Raw genomic sequence first — 20432 nt, 5'->3', positions numbered from 1 at the left:
CTTAAAAAGAGAACTTGCTTGTCAGTGCTTTCTCACCTTTGGATGTCTGATAATAATGGAGGGTCTGGGGATGTGAGGATACTTCAGTTCCATCTCTGGACTACACTGCAAATCCAGGTCATCCTCATCTGAGCTCTCTGGGAGGCTACAGCAGGGCGGCGGTTTTGGTGGTGACTCAAAGAACAGGCCATCATCTTGGTCCTGCATGCGGCAGATAGAGTTTGAATTGGTACCATTTAGTTTTCTGGTCCTGGATGATCTGGCGGAAATACAGCTGACTGTCCTCTGAGGCTGTTTGTGCTGTTGTTCCTGTGAGCAGCCTGGTAGAGCTTCTGGCTGGGACATTACTGGATCTGCTGCTGCAACGTCATGGCTATTTCTGCTGCGTCGCCCCATTGAGGGTGCTGGATCAGTGTTAACATCAGATGGAGTACCAAAACAGTGGCCTAGAGATGAACAAGGCAGTCCGTGCATGCTGGCAGATCCAGAATTGCTCAGGTTAGAAAACCATTAAAACAATTCATAACACCACTGACATCAGGCAGATGTGGAATTTTCTTGCAATGAGTTCATTATATAGGTACTCTCTTTTAACTTCTGGTTGATCATCCCGCACTACAATAAAAATATGCTTTAGTGAAGCACAAACATTTACTTAAGCTTGATAAAAGCACACGTCAAAAAAGGACAAGCAAGCCATTTATGAGCAAACAATGTGGGGGGGACAATCACTTCCCCCAAAGGCAGCAAAATTTCTTAACATTGTGTCACAGAGGCATTAGTGGTGCATCCCAGACTTATCCTGAAGAGTCAAGACTGTGTCAAGCATTCCAGTCAGTTTGTTGACTTGTCTTCATACCATTTTCTCTTCTTCTTGTCGGAAAAAAAAGATTCAGCCTCCAAGATCTCATTCTACAGTCACATATAGTCCAGAGTCCTTCTTTCCTCAGCTCTTCATGGTCGCTTGTCTGCCTCCAGGGCAACCTGCAAGACTGTCACAGGGTTTTTATCTGTATGTGTGTATGAGAGAGAGAGAGAGAGAGAGAGAGAGAGAGCGAGAGAGAGAGAGAGAGAGAGAGAGGGTGTCTCATTACCTGGACAGGTAGTACCTTGTCTGTCGTGAGTTTGGAGGTCTGGGTTGGGCCACGCTATTCCACCTGGCCTCTGGTTACCAGCTGATTTGAGGTCAGTTACTACATAATATACCTGCCCTGCATTTCACTACTATTCAAATTAACTGATCGCAGACCAGCAGCCCAGGGTCTAAAGGTTATTGGGGTGTTACGGATGGGTGAATATGAGAGCTCAAGTTCCAAGCAAACACCGTGAGGGATAAGCCTCAGATGAGAAAGAGAAAGGAGGGAAAAGGGCGTAGACAGACAAATAGATAGATAGATAGATAGATAGATAGATAGATAGATAGATAGATAGATAGATAGATAGATAGATAGATAGATAGATAGATAGATAGATAGATAGATAGATAGATAGATAGATAGATAGATAGATAGATAGATAGATAGATAGATAGATAGATAGATAGATAGATAGATAGATAGATAGATAGATAGATAGATAGATAGATAGATAGATAGACAGACAGATGCAGTATCTGCTTGTGTTTGGTGTTGGTGGGGTGAAGTGACATATTAACACCCACGTCATTGTTAACCTTAAAAAGAAGTTAATGATTAAGGTCAACAGTACGTCCCACCCATGAAAGAGAGAGAAAGGTGAGGGTGGGGTGTTCAAAATGTCTTTCATCTTGGTAATCAAACAGGACAAAACAGATAAAGAACTACATTAGAGCTTCATGTTATAAATCAATAAAATCCACCGGCAATTAAGGTGTAACTGTGTACATTTCATGATTGAAGACTATAATCAGATAAGAGTAAAACACACTTGTTCACTCTGTCTCTCCCACGCGCAGTTCAAGCGGTTTACTGCTTTGGGTGTAGCTCACGATGACAAATTGAACGAGGGTGTTACTATAAAACATGCATGAGGCTTTTTGTCTGGCGACGTAAACAAAGATAGAGTTTTCAGTCACCATTCTCTAAAAGGCTTAGTGGGACTCAATAACTGCCAAGATTAGGTCATTCACCAACATATTCATGGTTCCATTTTACTGATCCCTTATTTTCAATGACATTCATCACCGTGCATAACAATTTATTTATCTGAGTTAGGTATCACATTAAAGCCAGTCACTAGTAATTGCTATATTATGGAGGAACTGTGGAAGACAGTTGTGATGAATGCCTTATAAAGCGATGTGTTACTATAATAATACGACTTCTGGAAGAAATATATTAGTACTATTTTAATATTAGTAACCCAATTACAGTAACATTTTTGACACCACAGAGAAAGATTCTCAGTTGCCTGTCATCATCTCCCTTTATCATGCTTGGGAAGTCCCACCTCTCCTCATTGTTGTTCCCAAAGGGAGAGAGAACCCCCCCCCCCCCCCCCCCCCCCCCCCCACCCACCCATCCTGAGTCCTGAAGAGGCCCTGAGAGGATCTGCATCAGTCTGTCCACATTCACCTGGGTAATATCCAAATGGCCTACTCTTCATCAAGTATCTAGCAGGATCTGTAGGTACCATAAAGACAGTAAAATACTTTTGAATAGGCAAGGTTGTGCTGAATACCTTATAGAGTGGGGCATTATTGTGGTGTTATTACCTGTGACAGTAAAATGGTACTATTATCATGAAATATAAAAAAATGCAAGACACATTTTACTTTACAATCCATTGTTCTGTTAATTTTATGCTTGGCCGCGTTTTCATGTCTTGTATTCCTTGTTGTTTGCTGATGTCTGGTGTTCCACTCCCTGCCTGTTCAGTGTCTTTTTGCTCCTCCCTCATGTCCTCCTCTGTACCCATGTTCCTCCCCTGAATACTCTTGATCATGGGCGACCGTGGCTCAGGTGGTAGAGTGGTCGTCTTTCGGAGTGAGAGGTCGGAGGTTCGATCCCAGTCTACACCGGTCTATGTGTCGAAGTGTCCTTGGGCAAGACACTGAACCCTAAATTGCTCCCAGTGGTCGACTAGCGCCTTGCATGGCAGCTCTGTCCCATTGGTGTGTGAATATGAGCGTGAATGGGTGAGTGAGCTGATATGTAAAGCGCTTTGGGACTGCACTCAGTGTGGTTAGAAGGCGCTATATAAATCTGGACCATTTACCATTGTCAGCTGTGTGTAATTGTAGGTTTGCTACATCTAAATCACGTTGCCCTTCTCATCCGTGTCACCTCAGATTCGTGTCGCTTTCTTCCCTCCAAGATTGGATTTTGTTGTTGTTTTGAGTTATTTGGCTCCATCCTCACGACATACATACATTTTACAGAGCGCTACAGAGCTGCTGTCTCACTTTCTTGCTCCACTATGTAACTATTCTCTCTGACTCTGTCTCTAGTCTCTGACTATTTTACTAAAATTCTGTTTACTTAAAAAAAAAAAAAAAAAAAAAACCCCTCTATAATCCCGAATAAACTCAGTCTAAATGGCAAATACGAAACTGTAACACTCACACAGCACTTGTGATGCATTAGCAGCATTAAATGGCCTCAAGATTGACTTGCTTCAGTGAGGTATTCTGTGGTTGTTTTTAGGAACCAGGAATATCCAGATCAAAGTGTGTCTTGATGGACCACATGAGTGAATCAGACTAGAGACTTACCCACAAGTTGTTGAGAGTTAAGGTCAGAGCATCAGAGCAACACTACAATGACAAAGCAATTTGCACATTAGCAACACGACCAATACCATTCATCCATCTTCACCACCTACCAATTATTTGGTAAGAGTTACTATCTTATATTATATATTTTAGAATAGTTTGTACTCATGGCATAATCATGACAAAAACATGCAATGGGAATATTACAATTCAAGTAGGATCATCACTAAAAAGAAAGACTCACAAAAGAAAATAAACATCTAGGTTTTTGCAGCTTGTAGTGTATTATTCACTTTTTATTCAAATATGAACCATACGTGTTATATAAAGGCTTCCCATCCACCCGAGACATCAAGGTTCTAGTTTTATCAGCTGAATAAACGAGTAGAACATTTATTTAACCCATATCTTCACATTTCAGTTCAGATCTGCACATCACAGCCAGCACACATTGTCTCATAACACTTTGTGTAATCCTGTTTGACTGATACCGCACTGTTGTGGAGCTTTTACGCTCTCTGGTGGTGTCATCTATAAACTACAAATACGCACGGTTCGGGGATTTATGCGCCATCAAATGATTCTCATGTGAATATAAGTGCAAAGTGCAGCAATAGCCATCATAGTTCTGTTGTTTTGCGTGTTTTGTCAGTGAAGCCGGAATAAACAAACAATTTTCTCCGTGTGTAACAACACAGAAGCGTCAGAGCCGGTGGAAGGAGACAACGGCTGTCAAGTTAACAAAAATCCATCCGAGAAACGCCCACATTTTCCTTTCTTTTCAGATTAAATTAAAAAAAAAAAAATCGCCTGTCGGCTGGATGAGGCGCTACATACTTAAAGTCTCCAAAAATTACAAAATCATATCAATATCATCAGAGTTAGAAATAAAAAACAAGTAGTAATGTCGCACAATATTATATACAACTAACTATATATATATATATATATATATATATATATATACAACTAACGCACTACGTTCCATCGTGGGTAGGTGGGCATTCGCCCCATTGCTGCTTGCTGTAATTAGTATTTATATCATCAATTTCTGTTTATTTTATATATCAATGTTGCTAACATTAAACAAATTGGGTTAAAAAATTAGGCCACACAGAAGCACAGTGGCCCACAGCGAGAAGGTCATGGGTATACATACTGGCCTTTCAGTGTGAAGTTTGCATGTTCTCCCTGTGTGTGGGGACTCCAGTTTCTTCCCAGTCCGAAAACATGCTTGTGAGGTCAATTGGTGACCTTGAATTGTCCCTCAGTGTGAATGTGAGTGTGTTTGTGTGTCTCTGTGTGTTTGCCCTGTGATGGAAATTAAGAAAGTGCTTTATGATCGAACAGGAACATATCAAATCTAACAGGAACCTGTTGCATAATAAATTAATATATGTAGAAGAATTGTATTTGTGTTTTCAACTCCTCTTCAGACATGAGAGCTGTTGGCGTGCCTGTGTAAATGATTTTATATACACTATTGCTGTAGGGAAGTGGGGGTGCATCATCATCATCATCATCATCATCATCATCATCATCATCATCATCATCATCATCATCATCTTACTGATATAACATTAGTTGCGCTTGAACAAGCGCGTTCTTTTTCCCCACTTCGAACAGATTTCCTTCCGTCTCCTCTCTCGCCTTTTACTTTGAAATCCCCGAGCGGAGGCGCTCGCGCGGAGTGCGCCGGTGACGTGATGAGGTGGCTGGGGAGCGCTCAGTCTGAGAGGATAATCGCAGGTGGAGAGGCCGGCAGACAATCTGCTAACCCGAGGCTACAGCAGGAGCAGGTGTCCGCACGTCTCAGGTTGAGGATCCGCCGAAGCGGCTGCGGTCCTTCGTCTCTCTCTTCTCCCCCCCCCCCGCTCGATGATCCGGGATGCGGACCTCAGCTCGGTTCGTCGCCCGCTGCGCGCTCATCCTCATCAGCACGCTCCAGCTGACTGACGGAGCCAGAGGACCGCGACAGTGTACCGAGGTGAGGCAGAAGCAGTCATCCTGCTTCACAGCCCGAGGGCCGCAGTGTTGGAGCGACAGGATGCATTATCAACAAAAACAACAACAAAAACAAAACGGCTGTTTTGCTGTTGTGGCCGCACGCGCGCGTTATAATGGATACATATCAATCACAACCATTAGAAATGATGACACACTTCCGGCTGGACTTATAGTGGTAGTGTTTGTTTCGTTGGACACCACCGTCACTGTCCTCTGTAAGTAAGTGGGGAAAAAAAAGACAAAACAAGTTTGATCAGCATGGAGCTGCTGAGAGCTGTTATCAGCTTCCTGCATGGCCTGGTCTTTCCTTCCCTCTGGCCAGTCTCAGCCCAACACCTCCTCCTGATCGGGCTGGACACACACACACACACACACACACACACACACACACACACACACACACACACACACACACACACACACACACACACACACACACACACACACACACACACACACACACACACACACACACACACACACACACACACACACACACACACACACTTAAGTGCATTCATGAACACACTTCTTTAGTGCCATGTCAGTGATTGACCACAGCTTTTGTGAAGGATAATGAGTTTGTTGTGGATTCATTCACGTACAGTACAATCAGCCAACGTCATTACATATAGCAACTTGCATGCATTTAAAAGATTAATTGATTTTGATTGCAATAAAAAAAAAATCAATAAACAACAATGCCAATATAGCACTATACTTATAACATTTACTATATATGTGGAGACCCAGGTTGGAAGTCCAATCACATGCTTTTTATCGAATTCAAACGCATGTCATTTAACATGCATGGAAATTGATTGGAAGAAGTAAGACTTATTTAATATGACTACTTGATTAAAATAATATATTTGTTTAGCACATGTTTGTCTCATCTTTCCATTTATTTGGCAGATTATTTTCCATGTATACATTATTACATAGTTTGTAAATAATTGACATGTTCATCAACAGTTTTCTAATCACACGAAATGAAATTTATGGGAACGACTGTCAGATCAGGCCAGGTTCCAATCTGGAACTCAATATGTGTATGAAAAGCAAAAGTTGCTGTGTCATCACTGTAAGAGCGCCGCACTACTCGACCTACCAGCATAAATCATTCTTCACACAACAGCCTGCATGCACTGCAGTGTCAAAATCTGCTTTGGCTCAAGGATGCCATTATGTAAACTGTCCGAAATGAGGCCACCCTTCTATTCTATATACTGAAAAAGTGGAGTCAAAAACATGAAGCTAATGCTTTTCCCTCCATACCACATCTTAATATGTGCAATAATAAAACGTCTAAGTGCTCACAATGTTAAAAGCTGCTAGTTAAGCGACGCCCTGCAGCCTGCCATCGCTGTGGAGATGGTATGTGGTGTATCCATGGCAGAGGAGTGGTCGGAGCAGGAGCGATAACACTTTAAACTGACACTCCAGTAAAAGGTGACACAGCAGCACGCTCTCGTTAAGGTAGCGTTTCAGTATACAGCCCTGTGTTTGGCCTATATTTGCTCACCGCTTGAGCTCAAGTCACTGCTGGCGACTGATTTCTTATGCATTTGCTTTGTGTGTCTCCTTGGCAGGCGGACTACTACTATGAGTACACAGAGTGCGACAGCAGTGGGACTCGGTGGAGAGTGGCCATCCCACGCGGCTCCGGGACCTGTACTGGACTGCCGGGGCCAGTCCGTGGCACAGAGTGCAGTAAGTGAGAAACAACTGACTGTGTGTGTGTGTGTGTGTGTGTGTGTGTGTGTGTGTGTGTGTGTGTGTGTGTGTGTGTGTGTGTGTGTGTGTGTGTGTGTGTGTGTGTGTGTGTGTGTGTGTGTGTGTGTGTGTGTGTGTGTGTGTGTGTGTGTGTGTGTGTGTGTGTACAACAGTGAAAGTTGACATCGCCTGCTTATCAGTCTCTGGAATTTCCACCACTACAAACTCTTTGGACTCCAACCAACCACCGACTTTAGCTCCAGGCCGAAAACACAGCGACACAGCATCAAGCTTCATAGTTAAGGGTTCACAGCCTAAAAGTGGAAGTGGAGCTGCAGCGGAAATGGATTTGATAATTTTGTTTATTTGTTTTTGTTCGAGCTATTCATAGCCAGCTTACAGTTGCAACATTACAATCTTAATCTATCGCTGGTGGAATCCGTGTAGCTGAACCGGTCTTTCAAGTCAACCAAGGCAATTCATTCCTTAAGCCAGTTCTTAAAAGGCTAAAGAACGCCGAGTAGATTCCAACAGATGTTTCACGCATTGTACACTTTTGATTTAGATTGCAATGGCTATTGATTTACTGTCCAATGTCATAAAAAAAAAAAATGAATGAATCCTCATTTCATGTTGATGTTGGCATAATGAAACTGAACTAGGCCGGTGCCAACACATCTAATCATATGTCGATAATGTAATTGTATTTCTTTGATTATGCTACGAAAGGCTGTGACTGATGCAGAGTTAATCTAGAAATACTCCAGCCGTGGCTGCAGCGCTTCCCTGGGAATGATTTGCTAATCGCTCGTTTTCATCAGAACCACCTCGATGCGTCTCAGTGCGTGCCTTTAGAAGCCACGATTAGTTTTGACGGGAGCCTGATCGATCTGAACAGAGGAGATCGATTCGAGACAGACAGGTAGTTCTCACTCAAAAGGCATATTAAGAATGAAATTAGATTTACATCAAAAACCCGGCGATGTTCTGATGAGTCATTTCTGGTTGAGACTACAGTCTCTGATGTGATAATAGCTGCTGTGCTGCAGCTGCAAATCATGTAAATTACCCCTAATCTCAGCCTTATTACATCGTCCCCCTCCACACTCCACTCACACCCACTGGGATTGGAGTTTTGGCGATCGTACAGGATCAGACGATGCGTGTAATCGCAGAATGGCCCCACTCTGAAGTCGGTAATCTATCTTGCGAAGGAAAACATCTGTCATGCCAGTTTTACTGAACCACGATGAAAGTGACTGACCAAGCAAACTCTCTTTGCACGATGTTGAACTGAACCCGTGTAGCCAATTCGCGGACGCACAGATTGCTCAGTCTGACCCATTTCGTGTCGTCGTCGGTTGAACTTGAGCGACAGGACAGGCGACACAATGGCATTAGACCAGATCAACTATGAGAAAAATCCCGACGCTGTCAAAACACTGGCGAGTGCACAAGACCCAGCAGCTCGCTGGAAAAAAAAAGTGTAGAGACAGACACAGTGTGTAACAGGATGTAAGGATTAAGTTCCTCGATTACAGGGGGTACATTGAACTGAATGCAGCAGCGATTTCTGCATGACCACTAGTCTGTCATCTTTCAGTCTGTCTTAATTCCACATAAATGGCATAAAGAACTTACTTATTCAATGTGCTGTGCCTCTTCTTTTTTTTTTTTTTTTTGCCGTGCCTCTACACCTCATCCACTGTGTTCCTCAGCCTTCTCGTGTGAGGCTGGGGAGTTCCTGGAGATGTCGGCTCAGGAGTGCACTCAGTGTGCTGCGGGAAGCTACTCCCTTGGCAGCGGTATTCGCTTCGACCAATGGGATTCCATGCCTGCTGGATTCAGTAGCCTGGCGACCAACCCGGAGAGCAATCTCCACGGATCTGACACAGTCACCTGCAACAGGTAAAATGTCACCCGAAATATTAAGCAGTGCATTTTAGCGCTTGAGCAGTCACAATGTGTATTACGCTCACATACACACACACATACATGCACAGTGACCTCACACAACGGTGTTGATTTTGGTCCACTTGTGGCTCAGTCTTTTGTCGAGGACATTTGCAAACCTCCCCCTTTTTTTAGAAAGTAATTTCAAAACCGTTTAAATTTTTTTTGCCTTGCAGTTCCTTGTGGGTGCCTCAGGGAAACTACCTAGAGTCTAATAGGGACGAATGCACAGTCTCTCTAATCTATGCGGTTCATCTGAAGAAACAAGGCTCAGTCAGCTTTGAGTACCAATATCCAGACAACAACCTGCTCTTTGAGTTCTTTGTAAGTATTACATTTCTTTTTCTGTATTACGTCACACGTCGGCGTAATTGTAAGAAAATTATAAATACATGATATCCATCTGCTGATGTGTCAAGAGGTCATCGATCAGCCTGATGTATGTCTGAATTTGATTTGTCTATTTATCTTTAATTAATATGTACATAAAAGGGGAATACTGTCTGAGAGGTTTTAGGTAAGTAGGTAGTTGAAGACAAATCCTTAAGGAAACTATTTTTTTTCACTTTTTGTAAGTACATTAGTGTGATTTGTACATCTCATCATGATTAAATGTGAGGCGGTCGTGAGTTTTGATGTGGCCACGCTATCGTGTGTGTGTCTATTCAGATTCAGAACGACCAGTGCCAGGAGATGGATCAGTCTGCTGATGCAAAGTGGCTCAAGCTCACCGGCCATGGCGAGTGGGCGACTCACACGGTAAACGTCTCGAGTCTAAGGACGCCAACGTTTAGCTCAGCGGACAGGTTTTTGCGGCTGGCATTGTGCAGCGTCTCACGGGTGGAGCTGGACAGGAAACCCGCGCCAAGAGTTGTCTGTCATCACCTATTGTCTCTACATATCTTCCTGTCACAATGCAGAACAACTTTATTTGTGTACACAGTTCACTTTCAACATGTTTCCTTTTACACACTCTTTGGAGGAGCAGAGATACACTGGCTCAGTCTTCTCATGTTAACTAAATAGCTTTCATTGCAACTTTACATAAACAACTTAGTCCAGTTCCTCAAGTCACTTTGCTCAGGTTGCATTTTTTTAAGGGCTGCAGAGTCTATTCTTGAAATTATTTGCATTCTTCATAAACACTGTTCCACTTTTGAACTGAAAAACTGTTAATGTACCTCTATCCTGCTTTACCGTTAATTCAGTTTGTGATTGTGACATTTTGAGGATGATCCCAGTTGACTGTGGGCAAATATGGGTCACATCTTGTACATGACAAGCAAGACGGTCGCACTCGTGCATTCATGGGAGTTGCCATGTCTATTTTTTCACTGTGAGGCGAGGATGCTGGACAGTATACCACAGTGCTGTTACATTACCAAGACTTCTACATGCTATCACATCCTTTAAGCAATAAAACACTAACAATTTAGTTATTTACCGTGCATCTTCCTATTGTTTTTATTTTGAGATATCAGGCATGAAAGACTGTGGCGCTTTAGCCGACGTGGGATGTCCAGTGACTTGAGGCTGCAGGAAATGTCTCTCTCATCTCAACTGCACAGACTTGTGTTCAGTGTTCAGGCCAAACTGATGATATTCGAAATGGTTATGTTGTAGGTGAATCTGAAGTCTGGCACAAACATCCTGTACTGGAGGACTGGAGGTGTTCTGATGGGTAGCAAAATAGTGAAGCCTGTCTTACTAAAAAACGTTGAGATTGAAGGTCGGTGACACATTATATACGCAGTTTTTTTTTTTTATTATTGTTTAAGCAATAATAAGCAAACTATTCCTATCGCTGTCTGTTATATCTCTTTACCAGGTGTTGCCTACACTTCAGAGTGTTTCCCCTGCCAGCCGGGCTCCTTCAGTCGAGAACCAGGCTCCTCCATGTGTGAACTTTGTCCTCGGGACACCTACTCTGGCCACGGCGCCAGCTCCTGCACCTCCTGTAACACCACCACTCAGTATGCAGGTTTGTTCAGACGTTGGCTTTTGCGTTTTCTAAACTGCACTGAACCCCCAAGAATAAAACCATCAAACTGCACCGCAATAATGAGTGTTGGTGTAATTGCTTTCACTGCTGCTCAAAGAGGCTTAGAAGGATGCAGAGAGCGCCTGTCCTATTTTCTCCCACATTCGTCAAACTTGAAAAGAAGAAACATGCTTGTTAGCTCAGCAGAATGTGTAATCTTGAAAGAGAAGCTTGTATTGACAGATGGCGCTTTTAAATGAAACTCGTGTTCCACTTTTTCAAATTTGTTTTCTACCATGGCATTTATCAGAATAAAAGAACACTCCCTTATCATTTTCTTCATGCTATTTTTATATTCAAGATCATTTCCCCATGTATAGCAAAGCATTCAGTGTTTTATACACTGTTAAATTGCCACTGACAAATATGTTTTGTTTTTCTTAATCAAGTGGGACCCGATTGTTTAAAATTTTTTTTTTTTTAATCAAAAATTGACATAGACTTTTGCATGGCATGATGTTGCATTGTCTAATGCCTTGGAGCTTCTGTTCTGCTGAGAAATAAGTGATTGCAAAAGGCTTGAATGTCTGGAGCATATTACATATTTAATTTAGTATATCTCATGATGCACATTGTACAACCTTTGCTTCAGCATAGTGTTTGTAAGAGGTCTCCTGCAAGAGAAAATAGAAACTTAAAATGTATTCTTCTTTATTTGTTGATTTATATTGACATCTTGCATCAACAAAATTGTTGGTTTAAATCAGAGATCTCCAACTCGAGCTGGCACCATTATTTCATTAGAGGGTCACTTCAGGGTTTAAGTAATTTTAATGTGTTCTTTTAATTCAATATAAAATATAAAAGTGCTGATATCTCTCTTGATCCTTTAATAGCCAACTGAAGTCTTTCAATGAACTAAAAAATAAACAAATTGGTAAACTCTTTTGCCCAGACCCATGACAGCAGTTTTATTCATAATTAACAAAATGTAAAAAACTATACACATTAATTTTTGACTTCTTGGGCTTGCAGACCAGGAGTTTGAGACCCCTGCTTTAAATGATTGTGATTTTCTGTATTTCTAGTTTAAGTTTAGTTTTATTTGGTTGTTTATTGCAATTGTAATCTTGTCTTTCCACTGTTTTCGTCCAAGCTGAGGGATCGGGTGCGTGTAAGAGCAGACCTCCATGTTCAAAGAAGGACTATTTCCAGATTCACACAGCATGTGACCATGAAGGCAAGGTCAGGACAAAAAGAACCTTCCTTTAAGATAAAAACCATTGGGTTGGGGGGGGGGACCTCCTTCTGCAATCACAGTTTGTGTCTTTTTCCTCCATCTAATCTCAGACACAGATCATGTATAAATGGATCGAGCCTAAGATCTGTCTTGAGAGCCTGACAGGAGCAGAGCCTTTGCCTCCAAGTGGGAAAAGAGAGCCATGCCCTCCCTGTAACCCTGGATTCTATAGCAATGACAGAGCCACCTGCACGCCATGCCCACCTGGGACTTTTTCTGATGGAACAAAACGTACTGAAAACTTCCTTTATCTTGTATTCATCCCAATTATTCTTCTGTTGTGTTTTTGTACTTGCTTTGCATGCTTTCCTAATGGTCTTCTGCACTGTGTTCAGCATGTAAGCCGTGTCCAGCTGGCACCGAGCCCACCTTAGGTTTTGAGTATAAATGGTGGAATGTTCTTCCCTCTAACATGAAGACCTCCTGCTTCAATGTGGGAAACTCCAAATGTGACAAAATGAATGGTGAGTGTTTGTGCGAACGCGTCTACTGCAGTGCACCCTTCAGATAAACAGTAGTCAAGAATTATACAATGTGGCGACCTCGTATTTGCGTGAAACAAAATAAAAACAAATTAAAGTTGCAAACAGCGTTGAACGGGTCGGAATGTGTTGCATGTTGATGTTTTTGTGCACGTCATCCCACTTCGTGTTCCCAGCAGGTGTTGCTATGCCCGATCGATGTAACTATGGTATGGCTGTGATCAGATGATGACTCTCATGCAAAGTTTAAAGTGTCTGCCAAAATAGAGCATGTATGCCTCACTTCCTGTTTCCAGCAGGTGGCTCCATGGCCATTAAGAATTTAATAATCAAATGTAACCAGTAAAAAAAGAGTTAAGAGGTCTCTCGAAACAAACAAAAGAATAATGGGCAGTGGACAGTTAGATCCAGAGCAAAAACAAACAAACAAAATTACTCCCAAAACATCCATTCATTTACCTTCTATATTGTTCTGGTTAGGGTTGTTCATATAGCAAGTAAAGGAGCAAAAGAGCTTCTTGCTATGAGGCGAGAACGCTGACTACCACAGGACTCCGCAACCCTTGTTTCATTCCATGTGTGTTTTCTAATTTAAAAGTTGATTAAAGAAAAAGGCTCATTAATTGGAATATTAAGCCATCGTCCCTGAATAGATAATATAATATGAACACAAATTAAAGAGGCAGCCGATGGACAGCGTTAACGGTTAGTGGTTTTTTATTTACTTTTTGGAAAAGTCACTCGTGTTCTGCTAAGTCACCCATTCGGACGAAATGAGATTATGAGTTGTGCGACTTTACTCAGTTTTTCCTCACCTGATTGTGTGAGATTCCTGTAATAATTGCTCTGTTGTGGGTTTGTCCCATCCTTCAAGGCTGGGAAGTGGCAGGTGATCACATCCAGAGTGGAACGGGAAGCTCGGATAATGATTACCTCATTCTCAACATCCACATTCCAGGTTTCAAGTGAGTAAAGGCACGATGCAATTTCCACATCTTCATCACACTTGAACTGAGCAGCCCCATCCTCTTCTTCGCCACCAGACTTCCTACGTCGGTGTCGAGCCACCCTGGGACTGAATTTGGCCGCATCACATTCGAATTTGAAACCGTGTGTGCGGCCGACTGTGAGCTCTACTTCATGATGGTGAGAGCAGCTTCTCGTCCATCTTTGCTGCTTCAAACGTTATTAGCATTATGTTTAGAAGATAATTTTTTTTAATGGTTTTTCTAGGATGTAAACAGGAAGAGTACAAATGTGGTGGAGTCCTGGGAGCGAACGAAACCGAGGCAAACCTACACGCACGTCATGACAAAGAACGCCTCGGTTTCCTACACGTGGGCTTTCCAGAGGACTAACCAACCATCAGATGTAAGTACCGCAGGTTTTTTTTTTTTTTTTTTTAATTGCCTGCAACCTATTTGAGGTATGAAGTTATTTATGGTCTGCTCTTCATATGAGACACAATGTCACACCAAACAACCAATTAAAACGTAATATTAAAGTATAATGTTTCACATCTTCATGGAACACAGCCTGTGAATATTCATTGTGTCGCTTGGAAAAGAGAGTAGTCCCTGAGGCAACTGACTCCCAAAATAACTAATTAGAGTCAATAAACCTGGATTTCCATGAATAAAATGAAATGTGAGCAATGTGGCTATATATATATTCATTTAATGTTCTTATTTGCCAAAGGAGGTTCAGCACACTATATAATCTTGGGATTATTCCCTTTCTTTGGCAGCAGTGGGAATGTTTAATAGTCCAGGTAAATTACATTAAATATGTTACAATTGTACGCGATGTAAATCAGGTCACATTTTGTGCAAAAACCTTTTCAAATGGTTGTGTTTCACCTGCTACTGTGTCTTCACACAGTTGAAAAAAATTCAAATACTTTGGAAGTGTTCATGTCAAAGGCTTATATTGCAGACTTATTACACATACACTAAAACATTGCAATGCTATTTTAATGTATTCATTATGATTTTAGCTCATAATTAAAGAAAGTAGAAAAAGTTGAACAAAATACTTTAAATATTTAATTAGACTTATTTTCTTAATGGATGCCGCCATTGTGTCACAATAGAACTTTTGGGGAAAAAAACATGTCAACCCTTTTTGGTTAATGAGTGTAGATGTTTTTGTATATGTACAGTACACATTCAGTTTATAGGCATATACACATTTGTGCTGACCAAGGTAAACTTGTAGCAATAATATACTTGTTATGCGTTCATTAGAATACAGCTTGCGGTCAGCAGATGGGACATAAATAAGGTTTTCCTTTATTTTTTTTCCAGTAGAGCATGTTAGTCTTTCTGTCTTACTCAAGAAGCAGCAAATTAGGAGGCAGTTTGTGTTCACAGATGTGTGTTGCACTGCTTATTCTTTAAAGAAATCAGTTTGGTCTGAGAGCCATAAAAACAGGCCATGTTAAGAAATGTTTTTTTTTTTTTAAAAGGTGGTATCATTTTTATTCTGCTTTATAAAGGCGCAGCACTTTAAGCACTCCTAACTCTCCCTAAAGCCTGTTAATTTCAGAGATAAATCCTGTTTTAAACCTGTTTACAAAACAAACATCGTCATCTTCGTGCTTACACCGTATCTCTCATAATGGGCGAACACAAGAGAAGAGATTTTTATGGATTGGGCATCCCGTCATGATGTCTCCATCTTTGCTGGCAGGATTTCATCTGCAACTAAAAATGACTTTCTTTCTTTTTTTCAACCCATTTACTTGTTATTCTGTGATTGAAAACGCAATTCTGCATGTGTACTTTTCATAACCAAAAATCCTTGATGGGTTATGTTATTTAGAAAATTTCAAATCGACCAGGAAGCAGAAGAAAAGAGCTTAATGTAAATTGGATAATCATCTCTGTGGCTCCCTAGTACGGTGTCACAGTCAAAGGGCTAAATTTCTTTTGTCTTGATTATTGGACATTATGTGTGTTCTCCTGATGTGAAGGAGAAAATGGCACACGAGACTTAATCCTGTGCTGATCGTTCCCTTCCAGATTCGCCAGCATGTCGGTGACATGGCACGTATCTTCTCCATCACAGTGAGTAATGCTGTGGATGGAGTGTCCTCCGAGTGTCGGGTGTGTGCGCTCAGCGCTCAGCCCTCCAGCTCAACATGTGTGCCGTGTCCACCTGGGCATTACATAGACACACAGACCAGCCAGTGCACAGAGTGTCCTCGTAATACATACCTCACCCCGCACGCCCTGCCCGGTCCCGGTGCCTGCAAGTCCTGTGGACCAGCCAGCAAGAGTGATAAGGTTCGTTGCTCACGCTTGTCGTGCCAAACCTCTGAAAAGCTGTGTGAGACAATCGTCTACATAGATGCGTTTGTGCTTTCCAGGACCACCGTCTGTGTTACAGTGACTGTCACTTCACCTACACCGAGGGTAATGTGTCTCTAACCTTTGACCTGAGCCAGCTTGGGTCTGTTCGCTCGCTGATGAATGGTCCCAGCTTCACCTCCAAAGGAACCAAGTACTTCCATCAGTTCAGTGTCAGTCTGTGTGGAGGACAGGTGGGCAAAGAAAGACGACACACAATTGGAGAATAGCCCCGTTTTCTATATCCTTCTGCAAAACTGGCACACTGTTTCCTTTTCCTTCTTTTAAAGTTGGCAGTATGCACGGACAATGTCACAGACATATCCATTACCGACTCCCAGAGAGAAAAAGGCGAAGGAGCCAGTGCTGTCAAAGCCTTCATCTGTATGTCAACAATAATCCCAGCAAGTGGACGGGGATTGAACACAGCTCTCTCTTCACAGTCTATCAACCTCGCCGACACATTCCTTGGTAAGTGGACAGTAGATGCAGACACAATGCAGATTTGTTTATGAAGGCAAAGATGTAATAAAAAGCATTTATCATTGCGCAACTAAGTTTATGCAATGGTGTTCTGTGTAAGTACAATAGACATAAACAAGTTATTTCATATGTGATTTCACATTTAAAGGAGTGGGGTGATACTCAAGGTAGTTTAAGGCGCGGATTGTCCTTGTGATCTCCATCTTGTGGTCCGAGTCCTGGATGCTCTGTTGCTCATTTTTCTGAGGCAGTGAGCAGGTTGCTCTTTACAGGCTTACTCTACAGCAGTAGTAGAAGAATGGGGAAAACTGAGAAAACTGTTTTTTTTAAGCTGTACACTTCAATTATATAGGTGCCTTTCAGGACACCCAGGTTACTGTACATAATAAAAATGTTTAAAAAAGTTAAAACATCATTCATGTGCTTGTTAAAAAAAAAAGATTTTAAAGTGGGATGTCAAATTGCCCCGTGATTGAATTTTTTTGATGTTGGGTGGGAGGGAGTGAGGATGCTTGATGTTCCATTAAAATGAATTGTACACTTACTGATACTTCTATTGTTGTATGTCATTGACAGGTGTGACCATAAATAATGACCTTGAAGGAATAAAAGCGAGGCCTGAGCTGTTTCCCAACACCTCTAAGAAAGTCCCAGATATCAACTTCTACTACAGGTACCACTGTTATTTAAGACATCTTAAATAAAAAAGAAAATGTATATATATAGAAGTCGTCTGAAGGTTCTTCTCTTTTCGCCTTCCTCTTGAGATCCTTGGAGGTGACTTCATCCTGTGAGTCAGGTCGGAGCGCTGTAGTGACACTTCGTTGTAACCCAGAGAAAACAGCAAAGGGAGAGCTCTCAGTTTCCAGGTATTACTCCTCCGTCCCGGTCTCTCTTGTGTTGCATCACTTGAGGCCGATTTCATTTCCATTTCTGGTGCCTTTGCTGGCTGTGATGTGGCGTCTGTTTTTGCTGCTGCAGCCTGTGTCCTGCAGGAACCTGTGATGGATGCACCTTCTATTTCCTTTGGGAGAGCTCTGGGGCTTGTCCTACGTGCACAGAGAGAGACTACCATCAGATAGAGGGAGTCTGCAGGGCAGGAGAGCAGGTGTGTGTTGGCTTAAAATTCTGTTATTGAATTTCCATTGAAACAATATGTTGACTTTCAGCTTTATTTTGAGGGTTGCTACACCGACGTGCGATGGACCGTGTGAACATAAAAGCCTATTTTATACTCGGCCAAGCACGAAACTGGTTCTAACTCCAGTACAGTTCACCTAATGGAGCTCCTAACACTCTTAAAACAGAAAGTCATCACTTTAATGTTGTTTGTTTCACTTCAAATGCAGTGTATTGGAGTGTAGCCAAAGAATCTAAAAGTAAAACTGAACAGAAGTTTGTTCACTCTGACTCTGTCCCATTCTCACGTAAGGCTGGATGCATGTGTGGCTTCATCCTCAGGACCTGCTGTATGTCTGGAATGAATCGAAGCTGTGCATGGGAGGCGTGGCCTTGCCCGAGAAGCAAACAGTGCCATGTGAGGGTATGGAGTTCTGGGTACGACTCGGCGCAGGCCTCGGAGCATTCACTGCATTGTTGCTTGTTTCGCTCACCTGCTACTTCTGGAAGAAGAATAAACGGTACTATTATTTTCTCCTTCCACATTTCTTTCTCTCATCCCTCAATGAAGTCAATTGTCACAATCCCATCTTCATCATTTTGTCTGTCCTGTGAAACGTTTTCCCTTTTTAATTGTATTTTTCCTCTCTTGTTGTTCCCTGTATTCATGAGGACATTGTTCTCTCCTTATACACTCTTTGCAGTATTGATCGTTTTGCTTGTCTTCATGCCAGGTTGGAGTACAAGTACTCCCGGTTGGTGATGTCTGCTAATAAGGAGTGTGAAATGCCAGTGGCTGACAGCTGTGCTGTGATGGAGGGAGAGAACGAAGGAGACATGGAGGATGAAGTTGTGTACTCAAAACCATCTTTGCTTGGCAAGCTCAAAGCCATAGCATCCAAGGTGAGAATCACATCATTTATTTCATGCCACTATCTCGCTGGGATGCAACAACAACAAAAATGTGAGAAAATATGCAAATTCAACATCGATTTTCAGTTAGAATCACACCGAGTAGGAAGTTCACATGTGTGTTGCGCAACACCCACGCAACAGTTTTGCGAGACAATTGCCCCCCATTTAAATGACTAATAATTGCAACAGAATTTTGCAGACCATAACTTGTTTTTTTGTTTATAATTTGCACATTTCCCCTGCTCCGAGACAGGTTTTCTCCCACAGTCGATTTCTCTGTGGGAACTGACTCTCAGAACCAGACCAAACAACCCCACTTATTCAGACATATTTAGTGAAAAATAACACTTCCTATAGGGTCCCTTTCCACCCCAGCAATTATTTTTGTCATTAGGCACAATTGACTGTTTTCTCTCCATGTATTATAAATGTCTGATATATGTGAGGTGTTTGACACTATTATGCCAAAACAAGTTGTACAAATTACCGTAACATAATAACATAATAAAGTAGCATGTTCTCAATCTGCTCCAAATCAAGGAAGGGAATTCAGAACCCCTGCAAATGTTTTACATATTTTCAGCCACAGCCCAGTGAGAGAGTGACATTTGTGGTGAATCAGTTTTGAAGCTTTTACAGATTTCACCGATAAAATTGTTTTTGTCGGATTTCAGGGAAATGGAGAGAGTTATGAAAATGTGCAACTGAACTCATCTCATTCGAAAGCCCTGGTATGGAGCTAGAAGAGGAACCGGAAGCTGGTGAAGTGGTAGACTGAGGGGAGGAAGCTGAACCTCAAGAGACTTTCCACTGAGTGACCCCCCCCCCCCCCTCTCCCACCCCCCTTTAACTAACAACCCATTTTATGAGCTTTGGTACCTGGAGAACCAGCTGTGTGTACGTATGCATACATACAAATAACCATCATGCAGAGCCAGGGTCACTGAAGTCACACTAACATGGTGGCCTTACTTGGTACGATAGAGCCGCCCAACTCAGAGCGTGGTCGGTGAAGCAAGTGGGTGGCAGACACTGTTAAATTAATGATACAAACTGATGTCAGACATGTTAGAAGAGCTCAGGGTAAGCCAAGGACCTATTTGGGATGTTCGTTTTTGTTTCTATTTCGAGTCTTCTGTGTGGTTGTCCATTATTTCATTAATAGGGTGTGTTATTCCAGATGAATCACCACGGTTTGTGTGAACACCAATGAGAATAGAAGGAAAAAGATTGGCTCATTCTCACCGTATAAATCCAATTACGTCTCATCTATTTAAGTTATTTAGTTTTTTTATTTTTGTTGCTTTGTTGAAATCATTGTAATGAGATGTGCGGACTATTTGAGAATGAACTTGCCATATTATGATGTGGAGGGTGTGGTTTCAAGTCTCCATGTAAGTCAAATAAATCAAGAGGTATTTATGTATAAAAGGAC

General features: G+C 42.0%; 1 protein-coding gene across 1 annotated transcript; it reads left to right on the top strand.

The window, feature by feature from the left end:
• Positions 1 to 5579: 5579 nt before the first annotated feature.
• elapor2a (endosome-lysosome associated apoptosis and autophagy regulator family member 2a) lies at positions 5580 to 20218 on the top strand (the record flags this gene model as incomplete). The annotated part of the gene is made up of 22 exons (XM_080504395.1): positions 5580 to 5678; positions 7291 to 7411; positions 9133 to 9322; positions 9544 to 9691; positions 10037 to 10126; positions 10991 to 11096; positions 11196 to 11348; positions 12505 to 12593; positions 12699 to 12879; positions 12984 to 13112; positions 14005 to 14095; positions 14174 to 14276; positions 14364 to 14501; positions 16154 to 16417; positions 16501 to 16674; positions 16771 to 16951; positions 17540 to 17636; positions 17731 to 17832; positions 17945 to 18071; positions 18425 to 18603; positions 18817 to 18985; positions 19672 to 20218. The coding sequence occupies 22 exons, from the start codon at positions 5580 to 5582 to the stop codon at positions 19738 to 19740; spliced, it is 3000 nt and encodes a 999-aa protein (XP_080360521.1). The 3' UTR covers positions 19741 to 20218.
• Between the last annotated feature and the right edge of the window lie 214 nt (positions 20219 to 20432).

Source organism: Blennius ocellaris (assembly GCF_963422515.1).
Source record: "Blennius ocellaris genome assembly, chromosome: 11".
Taxonomy (NCBI): domain Eukaryota; kingdom Metazoa; phylum Chordata; class Actinopteri; order Blenniiformes; family Blenniidae; genus Blennius; species Blennius ocellaris.
The sequence above is the reverse complement of the archived record's forward strand: the minus strand, read 5'-3'. Positions and strand labels throughout refer to the sequence as shown.